Source organism: Microcebus murinus, chromosome 27 (assembly GCF_040939455.1).
Source record: "Microcebus murinus isolate Inina chromosome 27, M.murinus_Inina_mat1.0, whole genome shotgun sequence".
Taxonomy (NCBI): Eukaryota; Metazoa; Chordata; class Mammalia; order Primates; family Cheirogaleidae; genus Microcebus; species Microcebus murinus.
The window spans coordinates 4,768,875-4,790,274 of record NC_134130.1 but is presented as its reverse complement, the minus strand read 5'-3'; the positions used below and the strand labels follow the sequence as shown (position 1 = coordinate 4,790,274).

The following is a 21,400-nucleotide window of genomic DNA, read 5'->3' as shown; positions in this document are numbered from 1 at the left end:
CCCAAAATCAAAAAGCTAAAAAAAAATAAATAAATTAAGAAAAAGTCATGGAATGGGTGTGGGGCTGAAATCGGGGTCTGAAAGGAAGAGGGGCGTGGCTTCCCAAGGGGGTGGCTCTGGCCCCCGCCCGCGGGCAGAACACAGGGTCGGCCGCCGCCCGCAGCCTCGGCCAGGGCTGGAGGTGGCCACGGGCCGGCCCCTCTCCCCGGGGAGAACGAACTTTCGCTACAAAGCAGCCCAGCCGCACTTGAACCTGTCTCCCTGCAGCCCCGCTCAGGGCTGGGCGAACGCCAGGCCCTAAAGCTCAAGGGCAGCTCCCCGGGGGCTGGGAGTCCCCTAGAAAACCAATCCAGGCAGACAGGGAGGGGCTGAGCTGGCTGAGTAAGCCCGGTGGCCTTGGGAAGCCCCCCCACCCCCGCGCCAAATCCCCAACTGAGAAGCCTCAGTTTCCTCATCTGTAAAATGGACGCAATCGGGCGACCTGAGGTCGTCAGTCCGGTCGGCACCGTGCAGGGCTGGGGGAAATGGTGAGAATTTCTACCAGATCTGCACCTCGCTTTCTCCCTCCCAACAATTTTGAGAGGCCAATGACCTGATGCTCATTTTGCAGATGAGGGAACAGAGGCTGGCGGACCAGCTGGAAATGGCCAAGGAAGGGGGTGGTGTGGCCAGAGCTCAAAGCCAGGCCTGCCTGGTCCCTGCCTCTCAGATAGAGCAAGCCATCGCTCGCCGTGCTGAGGACAGACTACAGCCAGGCGTCAGTTCTCAGTTTCTGGCTCTTCCAGATATGTGTCCCGGCCCACTGGGGACACCAAAGAGGGCAAAACTACCCATCCCTTATATGTAATTTCATCAACTGAATTACTGGCCAGGAGCCACCAGCTGAATGTCCAATAGCCATCATAATGAACGTCCAGAAGCCATCAGTGAAAGGCTCATATTGAAAGGAATTGTTGGAGCGTCAAGGGGAGTAGTAAGATCTAGCTTTAGGATCTAAAGGTTAAATGTCAGGCCGATTTCTCTCTTCTGTAAGGGTCAACATCTCACCCAAAAGACCCTGTTCATGTCTGACCTTACCTTAAAATCTCTCCCCTTAGGGGACTCATAATTTGGAAGGTGCCACTAACTGTTTTTAGAAGTACACACAAGAGACACATCTTGAATCTTTAAAAGATGTGCTGTGTAGGGCTGTCAACCACAAGTCAGTTCAGTGTGGGGGGACATCTATCAACAACAGTAATTTCAGTGCTCATAATCTCCAACATGGCCAGCAGCCATCAGTTAAATGGGCCTGCCAACAAGCTATAAAGGCTTTTCTGACACCTAAGAAGCGTCGCCCACTCCACCTCACTGGTCCCTAAGGCGGTGCTGTAGGAAGAGGGCTGGTGTGAGGACTGTGCCCACTGGCACAAGGTGGCCCGGGCTCCCTCTGGGGCCTCAGAAGGCCCCGGGCGCCCTCCCGGCTGCCAAGGGCGGGCGGCTGACGCTGTGTTCTGCCCGGTCTGGTGCTGACGCCCACCCACGTCATCCTTCCACCCCCGGCTGCAAGCTTGAGGTGCGGGGTCAGAAGGTTAAGGCGGGCACGGAGCCCACGGGGCGGAGAGGCCCGCGGGGCCCCCGCCCCCGATTACCGACCTGAGTGGAAGGTCCAGGCGGGCTATAAGGGGACCACGCCGGCCTCGGTCCTCAGCACGCTCCAGCTGGCTCTGGTTTCCAGCTCCTCTCGCCACCGAGTGGCCGGGGGTCCCAGCGGGGGTTGGGGGGCTCACGTGGGCGAGGGGGCGGGAGGGTGGGGGCGGGTGGCAGGTTGTGGGGGGGTGGTCGCTTCAAACCCCGATTCGCATGGAAAAACAACTCAAAGACCGTCAAAGCAACCAGGAGACGACCCTCCCCCAGGCAGGAAGAGGCAGAAACTCAAAAACCAAAAGACGGGGTGCGGGGAGGAGGCGGGGGGGGTGAGGGCAGAGGAGGGTGGGGAGGAAACTTAAAAGTGAGGTGATCTGGTTGAAGCACTAGGTAGGGAACCCCGACAGTGTCGGACATCTCAACGATTCAGCAAGCCGCAGCTCCGAGGCGGGGGAGGGGGCGGGGGGGGGGCTCTGCTGGGCATTTTGGGGTGAGAGAAGGTTCTGGATGCTTCTCCAAACTCCAAAATGAAAATGCGGATGGGGAGGGCAGGGGAGAGATGCCAAGAAGTTGTGCAGCCTCTGGGGGGGCTTACTTAAGCTTAGATTACACCTGTCGGGGAGGGGGAGAGGGAGGGGTTGGAGTCCTAGTTCCAAAGCCCACGGCCGGCCCCTCCTTTGAACCCCGGCCCCCCTCTCCACCGTCCTCCTGTGCCCCCCCGTCCCCCGCCAGCTCCCTCGGCCACCCGGACAGCGTGCACGGCCGGAGGGACCTGGCTGAGCCCTGGCCCACGGCTGCCCCGCGGCCTTGGCGAGCGGCCGGCGCTACGGACGTTTTTGATTTTATTGTCCTCATCGTTTTTTTTGGTACCCTCTCTCTCTCTGCCCCCTTGCCAGTTTCATTCCCGCCCCCCCACGTCCCTGCCAATCTGTTGACTCCCGCCACCCCCTCGCCGCGGCCGCGGGGACACGGGCCCTCCCGGTGACGAGGTGTAATCTAAGAGTCCCCTCTCGCCCCCGCAGAGGAAACAGCGACGCAGACGTGAGCGGCAGGCAGCAGGCGGAGTGCTCAGAGCTCAGTGTTCCTGCGAGGGCCCTCCCGGCCGCCCACAATCGGGGAGCCTGACCCCCGCCCCGGCGTCCCCTCCCCCGGGGGACGGGAAGCTCCTGATCCAGCACTGCCTGCCCCCACGGCCGAGCCCGGGGGCTTGGGTGAGGACACGAGGCCAAGTGCAGTAAGGAGAAACTAAAGGGCTGTCCAGCGCACCCCGATGGGGGTCTTTTGGGAGACAGAGGAGCTGAGGGGTGTCCTGCGCCCAGTATCTGTGTCTACCCCTGTTTTCAGGGGGCCAGGAGGTAAGAGGGACACCTAGAGAGGTCACATCCACCAATTCTAGGGCTTGGGCACCGGAAATTTAATTTTAAAAACAATGCGTCTCTCTGCCCCCCCCCCCCCGGCCCCCAAAACCGCATGTTATGGATGGGTCTGAAAGACGGCATCACGGCTCACAGAGGTCTGAAGCTGTTTTCCAGGGAAAACTGGGGCAGTCTAGACCTTCCTGGCACCGGGCATCAAGTCCCGGCTTCTTAGCTCAGCGTTCGAGACTTTGCATTAAATTATCCCAGTCCTGATGGCCTCTTCCAAAGCCCGGAAGATATCCTAAGCCCCTTCAAGGCAGAAAGTTCTCCCTGCTGTCCCTAGCTTGTTTCAACGACCCGTGGCACCAGGCGGGTGGCACACCATTTAACTGGGCCCCGTGCGCCACGGTTCAACCATGCTACGTTGCTAGGCCAGGTGGCAAAGACTCCACCTTGAGCCGACTAACCCAGACCCTAAACGCTTATGGTTTTCAAGAGACAGAAAAGAAAATTAACAGCCAGGGAGAACGTAATCTGATCATCTTGTCAAAAGCCTGAACAACATGGTCCCCAGGGCACTCTGGGAGGAGAGCTGCCGCCAGCTATCTTTTAAAAAATGGGCATGGTTTTGACTTCAGCCCTTTGGATCCCAGAGATAAATTTCAGGAGGGAGAAGAGCTAGTCTGATTAAACTGCCCCCCCCCCAAAACCACCCAGATTTCAGCAGAAGCTGGAGATATTGTCAGTTATAAGAAGACTCTGCTTGGGGGTGGGGATTTCTCGCAATTAATTTCTGGGACTGGCGGCTCAGGCAACAATGTAAACACTTTGTAGCTTTCAGGGCAGAACACGCCAGGCAGCCTGTTTCCTCTGGCGGGCTGGTACTTATCTGCAAGGGTAGCCTAGTCCTTAAACAAAGGCTTTTATTGTCCCCTTCTGTGGCTGCTGAAATTGCTAGGGAAACGGCAGGGGGCCAGACAAGAGCTGTGGCTCTGGGGAGGCCACTCATCTCGCGGGGATGGAGCTGGGGGGTAACGAGATCATAAGATGAGCTCAGAAAAGCACTAGTGAAAAATGAGGTCCGAGCAGATGAATTAGCTTCTGCCCTACGGTTCTTTCCAGAACAGTTTCCGAGATGCCACCTTATTCAAACAGTGGACACGTGAAGTACGTAAAAACGGGGAAACCGAGGCCCCCAAGGAAGGGAAGTGACTCGCCCAGATCACTTGCTTAAACTCTTTCCTTCCCGATCTTGTAATAATCCTATGGGTAATTTTTTATGTCCGTGACACAGAGTACCCGATGAATGCTGCAAAAAGTCCAAGTGGTCTTCAGAGACCCTTAGCATGTCCAGTTCCAATTCCCCAGGACCTAGCTTTGGTGGAGGGATCAGGAGACCTCTCTTTCCCATCTGTGGGGGTTTTCCTCAGGGTTAGCCTGGCAGCTAGCACACTGGGTTAGTAAGGAGATGGGAGAAATAAAACCCTTCTTGCTGCAAATAAAGTCCTCTTGCCAACGTGGCCCTGGCTTTAATAATTGGGAGTTTAAAGAAGGAGGGTGAGGGACAAGAGGCGATCCTAAAGAGGCTGGCCTCTGCCCTCAACTATCATCTACACTGGGTAGTGAGCTGGGGCCCAGGGGGGGGGCAGTTAGAAATCTAAATGGATTATTTGATTATGGGCTGGTTTTTATTTGGGGCTGCAGCAGGACTCTCGGGGGCTTGCCCTTTCTCGGGGAGGGAGGAGAAGATGGGGGTGTGCATCTCTGAAGGTTAGCGGGAGTGAGAGACACACAGAGAGAAAGAGAGCTGAAAGAGAGAGAGAGGGAAGCAGACAGAGAGTCTGGGAGGCAGAGAGAGCAGGGGAGAGGCCGTGTCCAAGGTGCCCCTGGGTTTTCTCCAGAATTCCACAGCTCTGATGCTCAGGTACTCAGAAAGTGACCATGCCGTGTTACTGGACAAAAGAAGCCTGTGACTGAGCCCCGAGTCTGAGAGGGGATGGGGGGAGCAGCCAGCGTCGCCCGGAAGGCGGAGGCGTAGTACTCCAGGCCAGACCAGTGGCCAAGTCTTCCTCTCACGAGTCTGTCGTGCTACGTGTTCTGATGGGCAGTTCTGAACATGTGCCCGGACAGGATGTACGAAGTCTTCACGCCGGCTGCCACTGTGAGCGCTAGGTGCCACACACGCGTCCTCCTGGGAGGATGGTGCTGGGACCGCCCTCCCCAATCCTGATTTTAAGTCGACCACTATCCACGTGTGGACGCGTCACTAAATCGAATGAGAATTCAAAAGTGCTGGTGCACATTCAGCGGCACTTCAAATGCCTGTTGTTCCGAGTCATTTGGAAGGGTGGAAGGTAGTCTGGTGCTGAGACGGAAGGGCGGAAATCTGCCTACTTGGACCTCCTTCCAACATGGCCGCCCGAGAAGGGGAGGCTGCACCCCCGGTTCTGGGAAAAGAGGGGCTGGCCGGTGAGTTCAGGCATGTTGGGCTGCTCCCCTACACTCCCCGCCCAGACCTCCCGCCATCCATCCGCGCCACCCCCCTGGTGCCCTGGTGCCTAAGTGGTCACTTTCTGCCCCAGCATCCCAGCTGTGGGACCCCTTCCGCCCTCCTGGGTGGTAGCTGGGACAGGAACACTGGCTTTTAGGTCACAATGCGTTTGGAGAACAACCACACAACAGCTCAGCCCAGGAAACCAAAAACCAAATAGCACAGAAACAAGACAGAACCAAAGACAAAATCGCTTTGGGGGAGAAGGGGACTGGGTAAAAGGAATGCGAGGAGGGGGGGAAAAATGAACCAATCGATTTCCTCCCCCAAAACTAAACAAAACCAGAAAAAGAAAAAAAAAAAAAAAAGAAAAGAACGAAAGAAAAAAAGAAAAGAAAACCAAAAGAGAAGAACAGAACGGAAGACGAGAAACACTCCAACAGAAGGCGTTGGGAATTCACCAAACCAAACCAACAAGAGGCATGCAGAGAAATTGTTACATTCTCCCAGCATGCATCAGGCCCAAGTTACCATGACGACGAGGAGTGCAAAAAACTTAGCAACAACATTACCAACGGATGCAGAGGCGAAACACAATGCAAGCATCGCATGTGTGCGGCCGGCCCTAGGCCGGGCTGGGCGTGGCTGAGATTTTCGTGTCTTTCTGGGTTTTTGCTCTCACTTGGCGGGTTTGATTTTTGTTTTGTTTTTGCTTTGCGCTTATGATTCACATTCCATCTTTGTGATCGTTTCCTTTTTTTTTTTTTTCTAGTTTTCGTTTTTTTTTTTTCCGTGTGCATGTCAGCGTGTGTCGGTGTGGTGTCTAGAGGTGTTTCGTGCGTGTGCGTGTCATTTTTTCAGAATGTAAAAATGCGGGTAAAGAAAGTAAAAAAGAAAAAAACACACCAACCTTCTCGAAGCTCTGAGGGATGTAAAGGGGGTTTGATGCGGAACACAATGACATGGGAAGAAGAGAAAAAAATAGGGGAGATACAGAGAGTAAAAAGAGGCCTTCCCAAGGCTAAAAGCTGCAATAGTTTGCTGTTTTTTTTTCTTTAAACCAAAAACAAACAAAAAATTAAAATTAAAAAACAAAAATAACAGCAATGACCTTCTTTTTCCTTTCCTTCCGCTCTGCCCTCGACACACAAGGTCTACAATTTTCTTTCTTATTTCTTTTCTCAATTCGATTTTGGAGTATCTGAGACTGGGAGGGCTGGACCTAAGCCCCGCCCGTGCACCCCGAGAGGAAGGGGGCTCGGGCTGGGCAGCCCAGCCCTGGGGCCACGGACACGGAAGGGCCCTCCTCCCTCTCGGCCCGCCCGCCCGCCCGCCCCACGTCCGCACTGCCTCTCTGGAGCCCGCCAGGTCCGCGCCCCCCACGCCCACGTTGAGAGAAACAAGCAGGTTAGGCGAAGACCAGTCCGTCGGAGTCACGAACGCGCCTGCAACTCACCGGAGGTGCCGGACGGCGGATGGGACGTGCCCCCGCCCCGCCCCCACCCCGACTCCCACCCGCCCTCGTGGGCCCCCCTGCAGAGACAGGATGCGAACTCGGGGTCTAGGGCCAGGGAGCTGCCTCCGGCAGGCGGGAGCTGCGGCTGGCGGGGATGGGCGGGTGCGGGCGTGTGGGCAGGGGCCAGCCGAGCGGCCTGCCCAGCGGAGAATGAACCGGGGCTTGGTGCCTCGCGTGGGGGAAATTGAGGCCTGCAGGCAGACCTGATCGAGGCAGCTCCACAGAGCGGATGGGGCAGCCCTGGGGGCCGAACCTGACTGGCGGGGGGGGACCTGAGTCTACCTCGGATGGGAGTGACGCTGACTAGGAGGGGGGCGGGCTGGAGAAAGTCAGCCTGGAGGAGGAGGAGGAGGAGGAGGGCGGCAGGAGGACGGCAGAGGCATGGGGGCAGGGAGCCCCGGCACCCTGGAGGAGGCGCCCAGGGGACGGGAAGGACAGACGTTTGCACAGAAAGTTCCCTGGGGCGGGGACAGGGGAGTGCAGGCGAGGCGAGGACCCCGGCTTGCGGGGACCGAGTGACAGGCTTCGCTGGGTGCGTGCCGCCCAGCCGGTGGGCCCTGCCCCCAGTGCACCCGCCTGCGTGGCCCGGCCCCGTGGCCTCGACTGTCCTTTTCCGAGGGTGGTTAGGAAGAGACAGAAAGCACCAGGCTCGGGGACAGCCGCAGGCGCGGGGACCCGACCAGCAGGCGGGAGGTGGCCTGGAAGACCCCCGCCTCCCGGCCCTGGGCCGAGGCGCCGGCGGGCGGGCGGGCGGCAAAGCGGGGCGCTACGAGGCCACAGAGTGGGGAGAAGCACAGCCAGCACACGACACGCACGACACACCACAGAAGCCGACTGGGGCGGGCGGGGGCGGGGCCTGCAGGCTCCCCCGGCCCTGTAGGCCCAGACTGACCCCACCTGCCCGCGCCTTCCCGCCCGCCGCCCCCCAGGGGCGCCCGCTGCGAGGCTGGGGCGGGGAGGACTCAGCTGCCCATTTCACAGACAAGGAAACTGAGGACGGGGGAGGGTGCTGCCTCGCTGGAGGCCCCACGGCGGCGGGAGGGGCCTTGCTGCCGGGGTCCGCAGGGGACGGGGGAGCCCAGAGGCTGGAGCCCGAGGAGGGGCGGGGAGGAGGGACGGGCGGGTCCCTGCGCGGGGCGGGAGCGGCGTTCCCTACCTCGCACGTAGAGGTTGGCGGGCGAGGAGTAGCGCACGCCGGCGCTGTTGGTGGCCACGCACTCGTACTTGCCCTGGTCCGTCTCCTCGCTGCTCTCGATCTGCAGGGCTCCTGCGGGCACAGGGCGAGGCTCAGCCGTCAGCGGGCGGCGGAGTATGGGGAGGGCCGTCCCACCTAGTGCGGAGCGTGGGGAGGGCCGTCCCACCTAGTGCGGAGCGTGGGGAGGGCCGTCCCACCTAGTGCCGTGTGGCCCGTCCCCTCTCCTGGCCGGGCCCTCTCCTGGCCGGTCCCCTCTCCTGGCCGTCCCCTCTCCTGGCCGTCCCCTCTCCTGGCCGTCCCCTCTCCTGGCCATCCCCTCTCCTGGCCGGGCCCCTCTCTTGGCCGTCCCCTCTCCTGGCTGGGCCCCTCTCCTGGCCGGGCCCCTCTCCTGGCCGTCCCCTCTCCTGGCCGTCCCCTCTCCTGGCCGGTCCCCTCTCCTGGCCATCCCCTCTCCTGGCCGTCCCCTCTCCTGGCCGGGCCCCTCTCCTGGCCGTCCCCTCTCCTGGCCGTCCCCTCTCCTGGCCCGTCCCCTCTCCTGGCCATCCCCTCTCCTGGCCGGGCCCCTCTCCTGGCCGTCCCCTCTCCTGGCCGTCCCCTCTCCTGGCCGGTCCCCTCTCCTGGCTGGTCCCCTCTCCTGGCCGTCCCCTCTCCTGGCTGGTCCCCTCTCCTGGCCGTCCCCTCTCCTGGCCGGGCCCTCTCCTGGCCGTCCCCTCTCCTGGCCGGGCCCTCTCCTGGCCGTCCCCTCTCCTGGCCGTCCCCTCTCCTGACCGTCCCCTCTCCTGGCCGGGCCGGAGAGGCAGCCAAAGACGTGAGTTAGCCTAGAAGGCCCGGCTTGGCGGAGGCTCGTGTCAGTCCCACCCGAGTCTAGCCGCACGCACTGGGTGCCCGGCAGCCCCTCCGCTCTGGCTGTCAAGGCAGCCGGTCCCACGGCCAAGCCTCCACACAACAACTGCCACGATGAACCAGGAAGCTGGGGAGCGTTTGGGAGCTCCAGGGACCTGCAGGGCCACCACGAGTCGGGCGGACACCCAGGGAGCTGGTGGTTGCTTGGCTGAGTTTAACCAGTGCCCATGAGTAAATGAACGTGGGCCCGCATTCCCTCAAGTGTGTTTGGAATCAGAGGCCTCAAAACCCTCGGTGCCTGTAAATAAGTGGAGACAGGGCTGCACTTTTCCAAGGGTGCTTGAACTCTTGGGTTACGGCCCACGACAGCTAAGGCCAAGGTCTCGGAGACGGATTTGCATCAAGTATGTTTGAAATCAAAGGCCTGGATCAAAGCCGCCTGTGCCTGACACTAACTCAAGAGAGTCACAGTTTCCCCAGGAACTCGGAGACCTCTGGGTGTGGATAAGTCAGTCTGAAGCCCCCACCTGTGTTTAAAACCACAGGCCTAAATTCAAGGCCCTGCAGCGGAACTGAATGAACGTCTTCAAGTGTGTTTGAAATTATGGTCCTAGACCCAAATTTGAGATGCTCACGGGTGCATGAAGATTGCATTAAATCTTCAAAAATGTTTGAAATCTCAGTTCTGATTGCACTTACAATTAAAGCTAAGGCTGAAATGCGTATTTTAAATCACAATCGTGGATCAAACGATGTGTTGATCATGAATAAAGATAGCAAGAAGAGGCCAGTTAAAATCACAGGCCCAAATCCAAGGTTTTGGTGTCCGTGAGTCTATGAAAATAGGCCGGATTTCCTCTTAGTATGTTTGAAATCACAGGCCCAGCTCAAAGGCTTCACTTCCCACGTGAACGTATAACAAACGACCGAACCTTCCCGAGAATATCTACGATCACAGGCCTTGATCAAACACCACGGTGCCCACGAGTAAATGAGATCAAGGCCACGATGTCCCCAGGGACATTGGACACCACGAGCCAGGAACGAGTCTGAATTCCCACAAGTAAATGAAGCTAAGTGTGTTTGACGTTACAGCCCTTGATTCAAAGACGTAAGTGCCCACACGTAGAAACTGAGGCACAGGTATCCATCCACAAGTATGTTTGAATCGCAGGCCTGGCCCCACGTGCCTGCTGACCATGAGTAAATGGTGGCGTGTTTGAATCACAGGCTGCAATCGGAGTTTGAGGCGTCTAGAAGCGCCAGGCTTCCCGGCTGTGTTCAAGGTGTGTCTTTCCTGGTAGGGATGACACAGACCACAGGCTGGCAGGTGCTCTCTGGGGGCCACGGATGAGGGCTCTGCCCCACCCGGAGAACACTTCCTACCTTCCCCCGACCCCAGGGCTCTGGGGGAGCAGGCAGGTGGGTATCACTATGGAGGCCCAGAGAGGGTAGGGAACTTGCTCTAGGTCACACAGCATCTTGTGGCAACTGCTACAACCAGACACTGATTCTTCCCCAGGGCTCCCACTCGGGCCTATCCTAGTCTCTCTCTGGGGCGGCATTTTGGGGGCGCAGGGGGGCCTAGCTGGAAAAAGCCTTTGAGGACGCCCGTCTCTGTCCCCTTGCAAAGCCACAGGTCCTCTCTGCACTCACGCTGCCGGTGGCGAGAGCACACCTGAGCCCGGCGATGGGGGGGGGGGCGTGCGGGCAGCGAGCGCCCTTCTTGGGGGGGGAGACCCCCCTGCCCACAGCCCGGGGACACGAAGAGTCACTCTGGTCACCCTCGGCCATAGACAGAGACAAAGACGCAGAGACGGACAGACACCAGACGGGGTGGCTAGGAGGACACGTGGGGGGCGGGGTGGCCGGGGGGGGGGTGTCCGGGGGGGTGCTGGCGTGCAGCGAAGCACGTGTGAGTGGTGGCGGCTGGGCAGGCGGGTGAGGGGCGCCTCTTACCTCGGATCGGAGTGCTTTCTGTAAGGGAAGCAGAGACAGGCAGTGAGTGTCAGAAGGCAGCTGTGGGGGGCCGGGGGGCCCCCCGGGAAGGCTGGGCCGGGCCACGGGAGCCAGGCCTGGGCCTACAGACCCTGCAGGCTTTGCTGAGCCTCCTAGGGCCGGGCTGGGGTCAGAAGGCGTGCCGAGCAGGAGGGCTTCCCGGAGGAGGTGGCAATCTGGGGGGGGTCCAGGGGAGGTGAGTCCAGAAACCTCTGTGGGCGGGCCTGAGGGCGTCTCTGCGCCCGGGGTGGGGGGAGTTCTGTTGGCCTGGCGGGGCCCAGCGAGGAGCCGGCTCTCGAGTCCGGACGAGGGTGGGGAGGGCAGGAAGAAGTCGGAGTCTGGTTAGAACGGGGTGCGGGAGGGTTAGTGCCCGGGCCAGGCATGAGGACGCAGGGGAGCACTCACGCAGGTGAGGAGGGTCCGGGCGCAGGGAGGGAGCCCTGCCGCTCTCCTAGCCTCCCAAAGGAAAAGAGGAAAGAGCAGGAGAAGCAGCCCCCAGGCTGGAGGTCACGCCCTCGGCCCACGCTGGGGGGTTTCGGGCTCTGAGGGCGGCAGGACCCGGCTGGGGACAAGCAGAGCCCAAGACCAGGGCCGAGGAGCTGGCGGGAGGGGCTGGACGGGTGAGAAAACAGCCTCTTCTGCGTGGCGCAGACCCACTATGCAGATGGGCACACTGAGGCCCCAGGCTTAGAACCTCTGAGGTCACGTCATGAGCATGAAGCAGGGGTGAGCGGGCCTCGAGCCCACTCCTCTGGCCTCCTGGGCTAGGGAGCTTCTCGCTCGAACTTCCTGTGGCCCTTCTCTCTTTTTTTGAGACCAGGTCATACTCTGTCGCCCGGGCTAGAGTGCAGTGGTGTGATCGTAGCTCACTGCAGCCTCCAACTCCTGGCCTCAAGCGATCCTTCTGCCTCAGCCTCCCGAGTAGCTGAGACTACAGCTGCATGCCACCATGTCCTAATTTCTGTATTTTTTTTTGTAGAGACGGGGTCTCCCTATATTGCCCAGGCTGGTCTCAACCTCCTGGTCTCAAGTGATCCTCCTGCCTGAGCCTCTCAAAATGCTGCAATTACAGGCGTGAGCCACTCCTGGGCACCTGTGTTATTTTGGGGGATCTCCTCAACCCATGAGGCCACTCTTCCCCCTTTCCCCAGGAGCAAACGAGACTCTGCCCAGGGTCACACTGTGGAGACCAGGAATCTAGGTCGGCCCTCGCTGTGAACTGTTTTCACTACCCGTGGGCGGTGCTCAAGGTGACCAAAGCGCCCAAAGCTACTCTACTGAGCAGAAAGGATGTCCCTCTTAGGCATTAAAGACAGTTCTGCTTCTTACTCTGGGGGAGCTAAGAAGAGACTACCATGGGCCAATATTAGTCACTCTCACCTTAGTAAGAATTAGCCCAGCAGTTGGTTTCAGGGCATTCCAGGCGAATGCTGGGAGAAAAATGGGTGAGAAGTACCTAGCACCGGCCCGGCTGGAAAACTCCCCACTGCACCTCACCCCAGCCCCCCAACTTCTGTAGCTAAATCCTTTTATAGCAGTGCTAAGTCCAAGAACGGAGCAGGGAGGCAGCCTCGACTGTTGGGCGCGAAGTCCCACTGGCCGGGGGACGTCTGGCTGGCCCTTCGTGGACTTGCCTTTCTTTCCTCTTTTCCTTCTGGGCTCCTCTCTCTGCAGCCCACCGGTGCCCGGCGGGGAGGGCTGGGTGGCTGGTGGGGGTGGGGCGTTAGTGATCATGCCACGCACGGTGGGTCACGGTTACTGTCACGGTGGCTGTTAGTGGGGGCGGGGAGGGACACGGGAGGGCGTTAGTTGCTGTGGAGAAGAAGTCACTTACCAAAGGTTTCTGAGTGTTTACAACAGAGGGACGAGAAAAGAGAACAGGAAGGTTAATGGGTGGGGGGCGGTGACTGGGGGGCGGAACGTTCCGGTTAAAATAAAACACACCACGTGGCTCCTGTCCACCGAGCACCTGGCAGGCGCCGGGGCCCTTCCCGGCGACCTGGCGAGATCGCGAGGACGCAGGCGTGTCAGGAGGAAGGCCAGGCTCGAGGAGGGCGGCCTGCGCTGGGACACGGGGCTGGCACCTGCGCCCGGGCCGCCGGCTCCGAGGTCCCCGTCCCCCAGCGGCCCCACCCCTGCGCCACGGCGGGCGCTGCCGCGCCTGCCAACGGGCCACACCGGGCTTGCCGGGCCGGGTCCTTGTTGGCGGGGACAGGGGGACAGGGGACAGGGAGCCGGGCAGGGACACAAGGAAACAAAAGGCGCCAGCCGTGCGGGGCGCGGGCCCCGCAACAAGGGCCTCCAGCTCTGAACGGTTGAAAACAAAACAAGGCGACCGTGTGACGCGGACACACACAGGCATGGAGATGCACACACAAGGACCACGTCCCGCGCGCCCCCACGGCAGGGACTGGGACAAGCCGCACGCGGGGAAGGGGACGGCGACCCCCCGGGGTGCTGCCGGCCCGGACACGCACACGCAGACACGACACGCACACACACGGACCCCCAGACGGACGGACCCACGGACAGGGTGCGTGTGTGCCCTGCCCAGGCCCAGAGGCGGGAGCACCTGTCCCCAAGGTGGCCGAGGCCTGTGCTCCGTCCCTGGGTCTCCCGGCCCCAGCCAGGCCTGGACAGACAGGCGGGGCGACACGTCTGTGCCCGTCAGACCCGAGCCTTCACCCCGCCCTCTGTCTGTCCCGTTCCATCCTTACTGCGTTAGCCTTGGAGACACTCTCTCTCTGCAGCCTTCTACGGCTCCCTAGTACCTTACCTGTCTACGGCCTACGGCTTCAGCAGAGATGCTCTCCCTCTGCCACCTGCCATGGCTCCCCGTCTACCACCCCTGCCCATCTGTGCCCCGCTAGAGCCCCACTGGTGCAGCTCCGAAGACGTTCTTTCCCAGAGCCTGTGACCTCCGAGGCTGCCCTCCCCCTACCGCCCTCCACGGCTCCCACGTCCCGTCGGCCGCCCGCGCTCACCTGATCGCAGCTGCTTGATGCGCCCGTTGCTGGCACTCGGGTCCACGGGCAGGAAGTCCTTGAACCAGGTGATCTCGGGGTCGGGGTTGCCGCTGGCGGCACAGAGCATGGTGGCCGTCCGCGTGCGCTCCACCACCTTCAGCTGCGGGCCCATGTCGATGTTGGGGAAGCCGGAGGGCAGCTGGTCCTCTGCGGAGGGACGGGGCGGGCGGGGCTGAGCCGGGCGCGGCAGCCATCGGGGCGGGCCCAGGACCGCCGTGTGACCTCAGCCCGGGCCACCCCCTCTGACGGCTCCCCCTCCTCCGCACACGGGACAGCGCCAGCCCCCAGGGCACTCCTGTCACCCGCACCTGCCAGCCCCCAGGGCACTCCTGTCACCCGCACCTGCCAGCCCCCAGGCCACTCCTGTCACCTGCGTCCCGTGCCACTCCTGTCACCCGCGTCTGCCATCCCCAGGGCCTGGCACCACCGCGCCCGCCCTGAGTACGAGTCTCAGTGTCACTCCCCACGGCTCATGCGCCTTCGCTCTGGAGCACCCAGACCCCCACGGCTCAGGCACCTTCGCTCTGGAGCCACCCAGACCCTCACGGCCCAGGCACCTTCGCTCTGGAGCACCCAGACCCCCACGGCTCAGGCGCCTTCGCTCTGGAGCCACCCAGACCCCCACGGCTCAGGCGCCTTCGCTCTGGAGCCACCCACGCCGAGCACCGGCGCCAGGTGGAAGGACTATTGGTGTCGCCACGGCAGCCCCAGCACGCAGTGCAGGCCTGGCGCATGCAGCAGGCGCTCAGCAAATGCACAAATGGCTGGATCCTGGGTGCTATCGGCGCCATGCGGGGTCCCAGGCGGGGGCCATAGAGTCGGGGTGCTGGGACAAGGAGGAGACATGAACCCCCGGTTCCTCCCCGGGAACTGCTGAGCCCTGAGCGCTGTGACTGGGGCGATGGGGTTCCGGGCGAGGCCAGCGGCGGACACACGGGTCGCCTCTGCTCCAGCGCTCTGTAACCATGGCGACCGCGGCCTAACTCGGCACAGGGGGAGGCGGCCGCCCCTCCCGCCCTGCCGCCCGCCCCTCCGGCTCTGCGCCCGCCTGGCACTGGCGGCACTGAGGGTCCCCTGGGCGGGGCCGCCCCTCCGTGCAGACTGAAATAACCACCAGCCCCTCGTTAGGAGCTGAGCCGCGTCCCCCCAAATCCGTGCGTGGAAGTCCCAACTCCCAGCACCGCGAAATGGGGCAGATTTTGGAGATGGGGGATTAGGCTAAAATGAGGTCGCGTGGTGGCCCTAACGCGGGAGGACTAGGGTCGGGGACGAGAAGCGTAGGGGGCGACCGTGGGGGGCAGCCGTCTGCCAGCCAAGGAGAGACGCCAGCCCTGCGGACGCCTCGATCCAGACTTCCAGCCCCTGGGACCTTGAATCCCTGTTAAGTCTCGCGCTCTGGGGCATTTTGTCACGGCACCCTCCTCTCCACCCAAGGGACCGGTGACAAACAGGTGACCCGGCGCTGGCCCGGGAGGGGCAACGTGGTGCCGCCCGCCAGAGACCCGGAGCCCTCGGCCCGGCATCCGAGGCCCACGCACCCTGCACCGCAGAAGGGACGCGCAGACCTGTCCGAGGCGCCCCGGAACAACAGGCGGTCCGACGTCCCCCGGACGGGCCGTCACCGAGCCCAGACCTCGGCGCTCGCTGGGCAAACACGCGGCAGCAAGCTCCAGGATTCGCCGCCACGCGGGCAAAGTGCAAAGGCGAACACGGTATAGACCGAGGGCCGCAAACCACGGCCCCGGGCCAGACCCAGCCTCTGTTCTTGTTAATAAAGTTTTATTGGCACACAGCCACACCCGTCCAGCTCGCGGCTCTCCCGCCGTGACCGCGCGGTTGAGCTGTCTCTGCGACAGAGACCGTGCGGCCTGCAGAGCCGACGAGACTTGCTCTCTGCACTCTAGAGAAAGAGCGTGTCGCCACCCGACGTGGGCGTCGCCGCTGTTTGCACAAAGTGGAAACAGCACACGCGTGCATTTGCTTAGAAAAGTCCAGAAGGGCCACGGGGTGCGGCGGCGGGCGACAGCGTGGACACAGGTGGCTGACAGGCCACCAGCTTGGGAGGGACCCGAGCCCCCGGTGCCCCGCAGGGGTGGGAGGTCGAGGCAGGAGCAGGCGAGGGGCCACTGGAGGCCCGTCCCTGGCGGAAGAGCAGAGACGGACTCCGGCCGGGTCGCTGTCAGGGCCCAGCCCTGTGTCCCAGGCGCCGTGCAGGCGCGGGAGGCACCGCCCTCCTCAGTCAGACACGGGCCCATTCCACAGAGCGGGAGACCGAGGCACGGGCTGATGGCAGAGCCAGGACGCTGCAGGACCCGAACCCAGGCCCGCGGGGCCCAGAGCTGAACCCGGCTGTCTGCAAAAGCCCAGAGCGGCCCGAACCCAGGCGGGCCGAGGGGCGGCCGGACCCTGCCCGGGGCGGCTCAGACCTCGCCGCCCTCCCCGGCCGGAGGCCGGGCAACCTCGCCGGCGGCTCTCATTGGCTGCCGATGACATCGCTGGAGACTAAGCCCGAACCACTGGGCGGCCTCGATGGGTCCCGGACCCAGGGCTGAATCCGCGGTACCCTGCGTGTGCCGTGTGCGCACGCATGTGCGGGTGTCCCTGCGGTTGCCTTCGTTGGGCGCACACGCCCACACCCGCTTCCCCTGGGCACGGGCGTGCGCGAGCGTGTGCGTGTGCATGTGCATGCCCTCCCGCGTGTGCACCCGCACCCACGCGCGAGAGCACCTCCCGGGCGCCGGCCCTGCAGGTCCCCGAGCAGCGGGGCGCAGGGGGGGCCGGGCGGGGCCGAGCTCCTGATCAAACAACGAGCGACCTGCCGCGCGACCGCCCACCCCTGGGGCTTAATGACAGCCACAGCGCGGGAGGCTCTGCATGGTCGCCATGGCCGGGCGGGGGGATGTCCCCGTGCCAGGGCGGGCAGGGGGGCAGGAGGGCGTCCCCGTGCCTGGGGGGGGTCCGGAGCCCGGGCCTTGGTGGGGAGGACCCGACGACAGAGAGAACAGAGGAAGCCCGGTGGCACGGGGCCCGCTTTCCCGGACTCCCCGAGACGGCAGCCAGTGGCCTCAGCTTGTCCTGTCGCCACCGCGGCACTCACAGTGGAGGCTCACAGTGGAGGCTCGCGGGTGCCGTCTGTGCCCGGAAAGGCCAGGCCAGAAATATCTGCTGGGCGGGGGGAGGGGGGAGGGCCAGGGAGGGGGAGGGGCAGGTTCCTCCCCGCCCCACCCCCACCGGGACAGTGTGAAGGGTTAGGGTTAGGGTTAGGGCCCTTGTCAGAGAATTACCGAGACTCCCCAGACGGCCGGGGCAGGACGCGCAGCCAGCACGGGCCTCTCTCAGGGCCTGCGCGACCTCGCAGCCACGTGCTGCCACGCCAGCCCCGCCCCCCGGCTCCCCGGGACTGGGGTTGGGGTGACGTGGCTCTGGGCCGCGGGGACGTGTCCTCCCTGGAGGTCGTCAGGACAGCCCCTCCCCGGGAGCCACAGGCGGGCGCCACCTCCCAGCGAGCGCTGGCCGTGGCTCGTGGCTGCGGCTCGTGGCCGTGGCTCGTGGCCGCAGGCGGCAGGTGGCACCTACCCACCCGGGGCCGCGGAAGGGCGGGTGGCGGCCGTCTTACGAAACCAAAGCAACAACAGGGATGAAAAGAATAGAAAGGTCGGATGGACCGAGGGTGGCACGATGCCACTCTCCGCGTCAGTCGGTCACCCATCGGGTCCCCACAATCACCCCTGCGGCGAGGATCACATTACCTGGCTTCAGAGGTGCAAAAACCCAGCTCAGAGAGGTTCATTAAGTTGCCCAAGGCCACTCAGCTACAAAGTGGCGGCCGGGATTTCAACCCAGGCCCCGGTGCTAACACCAAGTTGCCATGGAGAAGGTGGCAGAGAGCGGGGGGCGGGGCGGGCTGGCTGACATTGGATAACGAGAAAGCAATTTCCTGGCGTCCCCAGAACGCCTGGACAAGGCCAGTGGGCCCATGCACGTGCGGGGAAGTGACAGGCAGCCGCTTCTGCCTGCCTGGCATCCACTGGTCCTTCCGCCTTTGGGGAATCACTCCTTACTCAACTACCCATGTGGGTGACACACCACTGCCTCCTGGAAGAGTCTGGACCATCAGCCTATTTGTTCTTCCCCCAGGACACGGGATCCACGCTAACCGGGGGTTCGGGGAATCCTCCCAAAGATAAAGTCAGTACGGAAGAAAACAAAGCCAGGAGGAAGAGAGAGACTGAGCTCTGAGAAAATTAGATGAGCCCCTGGATCCAGCTAAGCCTGAAGGAGGCTCTCTGCACAGAGCTTTAATCGCATGAACCAATTAATTCTCGTTCTTGCTTGAACCAATTTGAGCTGGATCCTCCTTTTGTGATCAGCAGAGCAGGATGAGACGGTAGGTGGATGACCGTCGCCCCTTAACTCCTCTGTCCTGCAAAGTCTCAACAGCCCCTGCCCGTAGGCCCTGGGCCCCGGCCGGGTTACGGGCTGGGGCAAAGAAATCAAAGTCCTCCCCCACCAAAGAAAAAAACAAACTCCACAGCAGGAGGGTTTGGAGCCGTCTTTGCAGATTCCTTTGGCGTGTGTCCCCGAGTCCAGGGTCCTGTCCCGCCCCCGCCCGCCCGGCCGGCCCGGAGCCCGTACCTCGTAGGACGGTGAGCTTGGCGTGGACCGCGACCTCCCCCACCGCGTTCTGGGCCACACACTCGTACACGTTTTCGTCCCGCGGCGTCCTCAGCGGCTGGATCCTCAGCACGGCGCCCGCACTCTCGTCAAACTCGATGGTCTGCGGGGCGGGGGGGGGGGGGCAGGGTGAGGCCGGGTCCCCCAGGGAGGCCCCGTGCGGGCCGGCCCCAGCGCAGGGCGGAGGCGGCGCACACGGGTGTGCGGGTGGCCACCAGGGTGAGGCCGGGGCAGAGCCCTGCGCCCGGCACGTCCGGCAAGCGACGGGAATCGTGGGCGCGTGCGTGTGCGGGTGACGTGCACCCACGCCCGGGGGACAGGCGCGCCGCGGCACGGGAAGGCGCGAGGGACGTGGACACGCGTGGGTCGGATCGCGTGTCGATGTTCAGAGCTGCGAATTTCCTCCCGTGTGCCGCGCGAGCAGCCTCAGAGACCTCAGGGCCCTGCTCGGGGCCACACGGCGCGGAGGTCGTGTGGCAGGGAGGGAGGGAGCTTCCCCGGCCACGGCCGCCACGCCGCCCCCGCCTGTGCCATCTCCCGGGGCGGAGCCACGACCCCCGTCCTGGGGGCGCCGGCCGGGTCTGCCCTGCCCGCCGCGACTCACCTCGAAGCGCTGAGAGTTGACCTTCTTGCCCTTCTTGTTCCAGGTCACCCGTGGCTTGGGGTCGCCCGTGGCCTGGCACACGAAGGAGGCCACGCCCCCTGACACGCCGATCTGGTCCTTGGGTTCTTTGACAAACCTGGGGGGCTCTGGGGACACAGCAGGAAGACGGGGGCTCTGGTGGGTCCCGGCTCGCAGCCAGGACCCCACGGAGCCTCGCACACGGGCCCGCCGGACAGCCCCCGCCAGCCACGGGGGCCACGGGGGCCCAGCAGCAGGGCCGGGAGAGGTGGCAGGGACAGAAGACACGATGCCAGAGAACCCCTCCCCGCGGCATCCGTGCGCCTCTACGTCTCGCCACCCCAGATTTTATGCGTGGGGAAACTGAGGCACAGAGCAGGCAAGGCACTGGCTTTGCCTGGATACCAACACAGCTGAGGGCGCCCACCACAACCAGGCTGGCCCTGCGCCCACCCGCACCCCGACCTCGATGTGCCCTGGTCATCCGCTCCAACAGTCCCAATCGGGAGACACTGCACCCCCGCACCCCGACACGCCCACAGCATCTACCAAGAATCGCTACCGCGGGCTACTCTGGACCGCGTATCTCTTCAGTGACCTTTGCATGGCCGCAGTGTACCCCGCCCCAGGAAGGGAGCCACTTCCGGGAGGGACGCAGGCCTGCGACGGATTCGCCAGCTCGCCCAGGAAGCCGTCTGCACCTCCCACAAGGGGCGTGCACAAAGGCGGGGGACTGGCCCCACCACACGGAGGGACAAGGACTGAGGGACAAGGACGCTTCTTAAGTGAACTGCTAGGGAAGGGACGAGATGTGCTGTTAAGTAGGAAAAAAACAAAGGGGTAGTGAGCGCAGCAAACGCCACTGTCGTCTGATAACAGAAATCAAAGAGGCCGCGAACGTCCCTACCTCTCTTAGACCAAGAACTCAACAGACGTTATTTTTAGAAATACGATTATTTAAATTTAAAAAGCTGATTAAAAAAAAAAAAAGTGAGTCAAACACATTTTTTTAAAGGAAGTAAGAGTTTGGGGTCTGAGGCCAGGCAGAGGCTGAACGACTCGAACTTGAGCGACGCTGGGTGTTCTGAGCCGCTGGGACCGGCTAGAAACGGGCGGAGTGACCACAGGGGCCACGGGAATTCACCCAGAAAGTTCTGACTGTTGGCAAGGGCAGAGAAGGGCCGGGCGCGGTGGCTCACGCCTGTAATCCTAGCACTCTGGGAGGCCGAGGGGGGAGGATTGCTCGAGGTCAGGAGTTCGAAACCAGCCTGAGCAAGAGCGAGACCCCATCTCTACTATAAATAGAAAGAAATTAATTGGCCAACTTATATAGAAAAAAATTAGCCGGGCATGGTGGCGCATGCCTGTAGTCCCAGCTACTCGGGAGGCTGAGGCAGGAGGATCTCTTGAGCCCAGGAGTTTGAGGTTGCCGTGAGCGAGGCTGACACCACGGCACTCACTCTAGCCTGGGCAACAAAGCCAGACTCTGTCTCAAAAAAATAAAATAAACAGAAAAGCAGAGAAGCTCAGGCTCCAAGTCCGGGTTTTGAACAAAACAAAGTCCCCGCGCCGGTGGCGAGCTCTGCCTCACCTCCCGCATTCAAGGCTCTGCTCCTGTTGATACGACCACGCGTGGCTGCACCGGCCACCTCGCTCGCAAACTGGCACGCGCGGCCTCACTCAATTCTCGAGGGCCCCTCAGACTCAGGGACGCCGGCGGGCTCACAGGGGTCACACGGCCCAGAAGCGACAGCAGCAGGGTTTGAACCCGGGGCTCTGTCCGCTCCCGCCATGCCCGGGTCTGGAGCCTGACTCGGGGCAGACGTCTTGCTCCGTGCCGCGCCGGGCCTGCCTCCCTGGCCCGCCTGCCTGGGCCGCCCTCCTTCTGGCCTGGGGAATGGTGACCCAGGGCCACGCCTGTCCTCGGGCCAAGGACACGGAGAACGGCGACCGTGGCCGGGTCAGGAACCCTATTTCTGGTAAAGCCCTCCCTCGGGAGCCGCCGGGAGGGAGCTGGCTGAGGGCCAGAGCACGCCCGCCCTCCAACCCAG

At 62.5% G+C, this 21,400-nt stretch overlaps 1 protein-coding gene across 1 annotated transcript in view; it reads right to left on the bottom strand.

Annotated features, from left to right (window-relative positions):
- PTPRS (protein tyrosine phosphatase receptor type S) overlaps positions 1-21,400 on the bottom strand; it is a 62,568-nt gene that overhangs the window by 32,416 nt on the left and 8,752 nt on the right. Inside the window, exons 3-7 of the mRNA XM_075998305.1 lie at positions 19,332-19,477; positions 18,689-18,830; positions 14,012-14,200; positions 8,148-8,258; positions 6,386-6,397 (exon numbers count right to left, since the gene is read on the bottom strand). Of these exons, the coding sequence (XP_075854420.1) occupies positions 6,386-6,397; positions 8,148-8,258; positions 14,012-14,200; positions 18,689-18,830; positions 19,332-19,477 (600 nt within the window). The remainder of the gene's footprint in view (positions 1-6,385; positions 6,398-8,147; positions 8,259-14,011; positions 14,201-18,688; positions 18,831-19,331; positions 19,478-21,400) is intronic.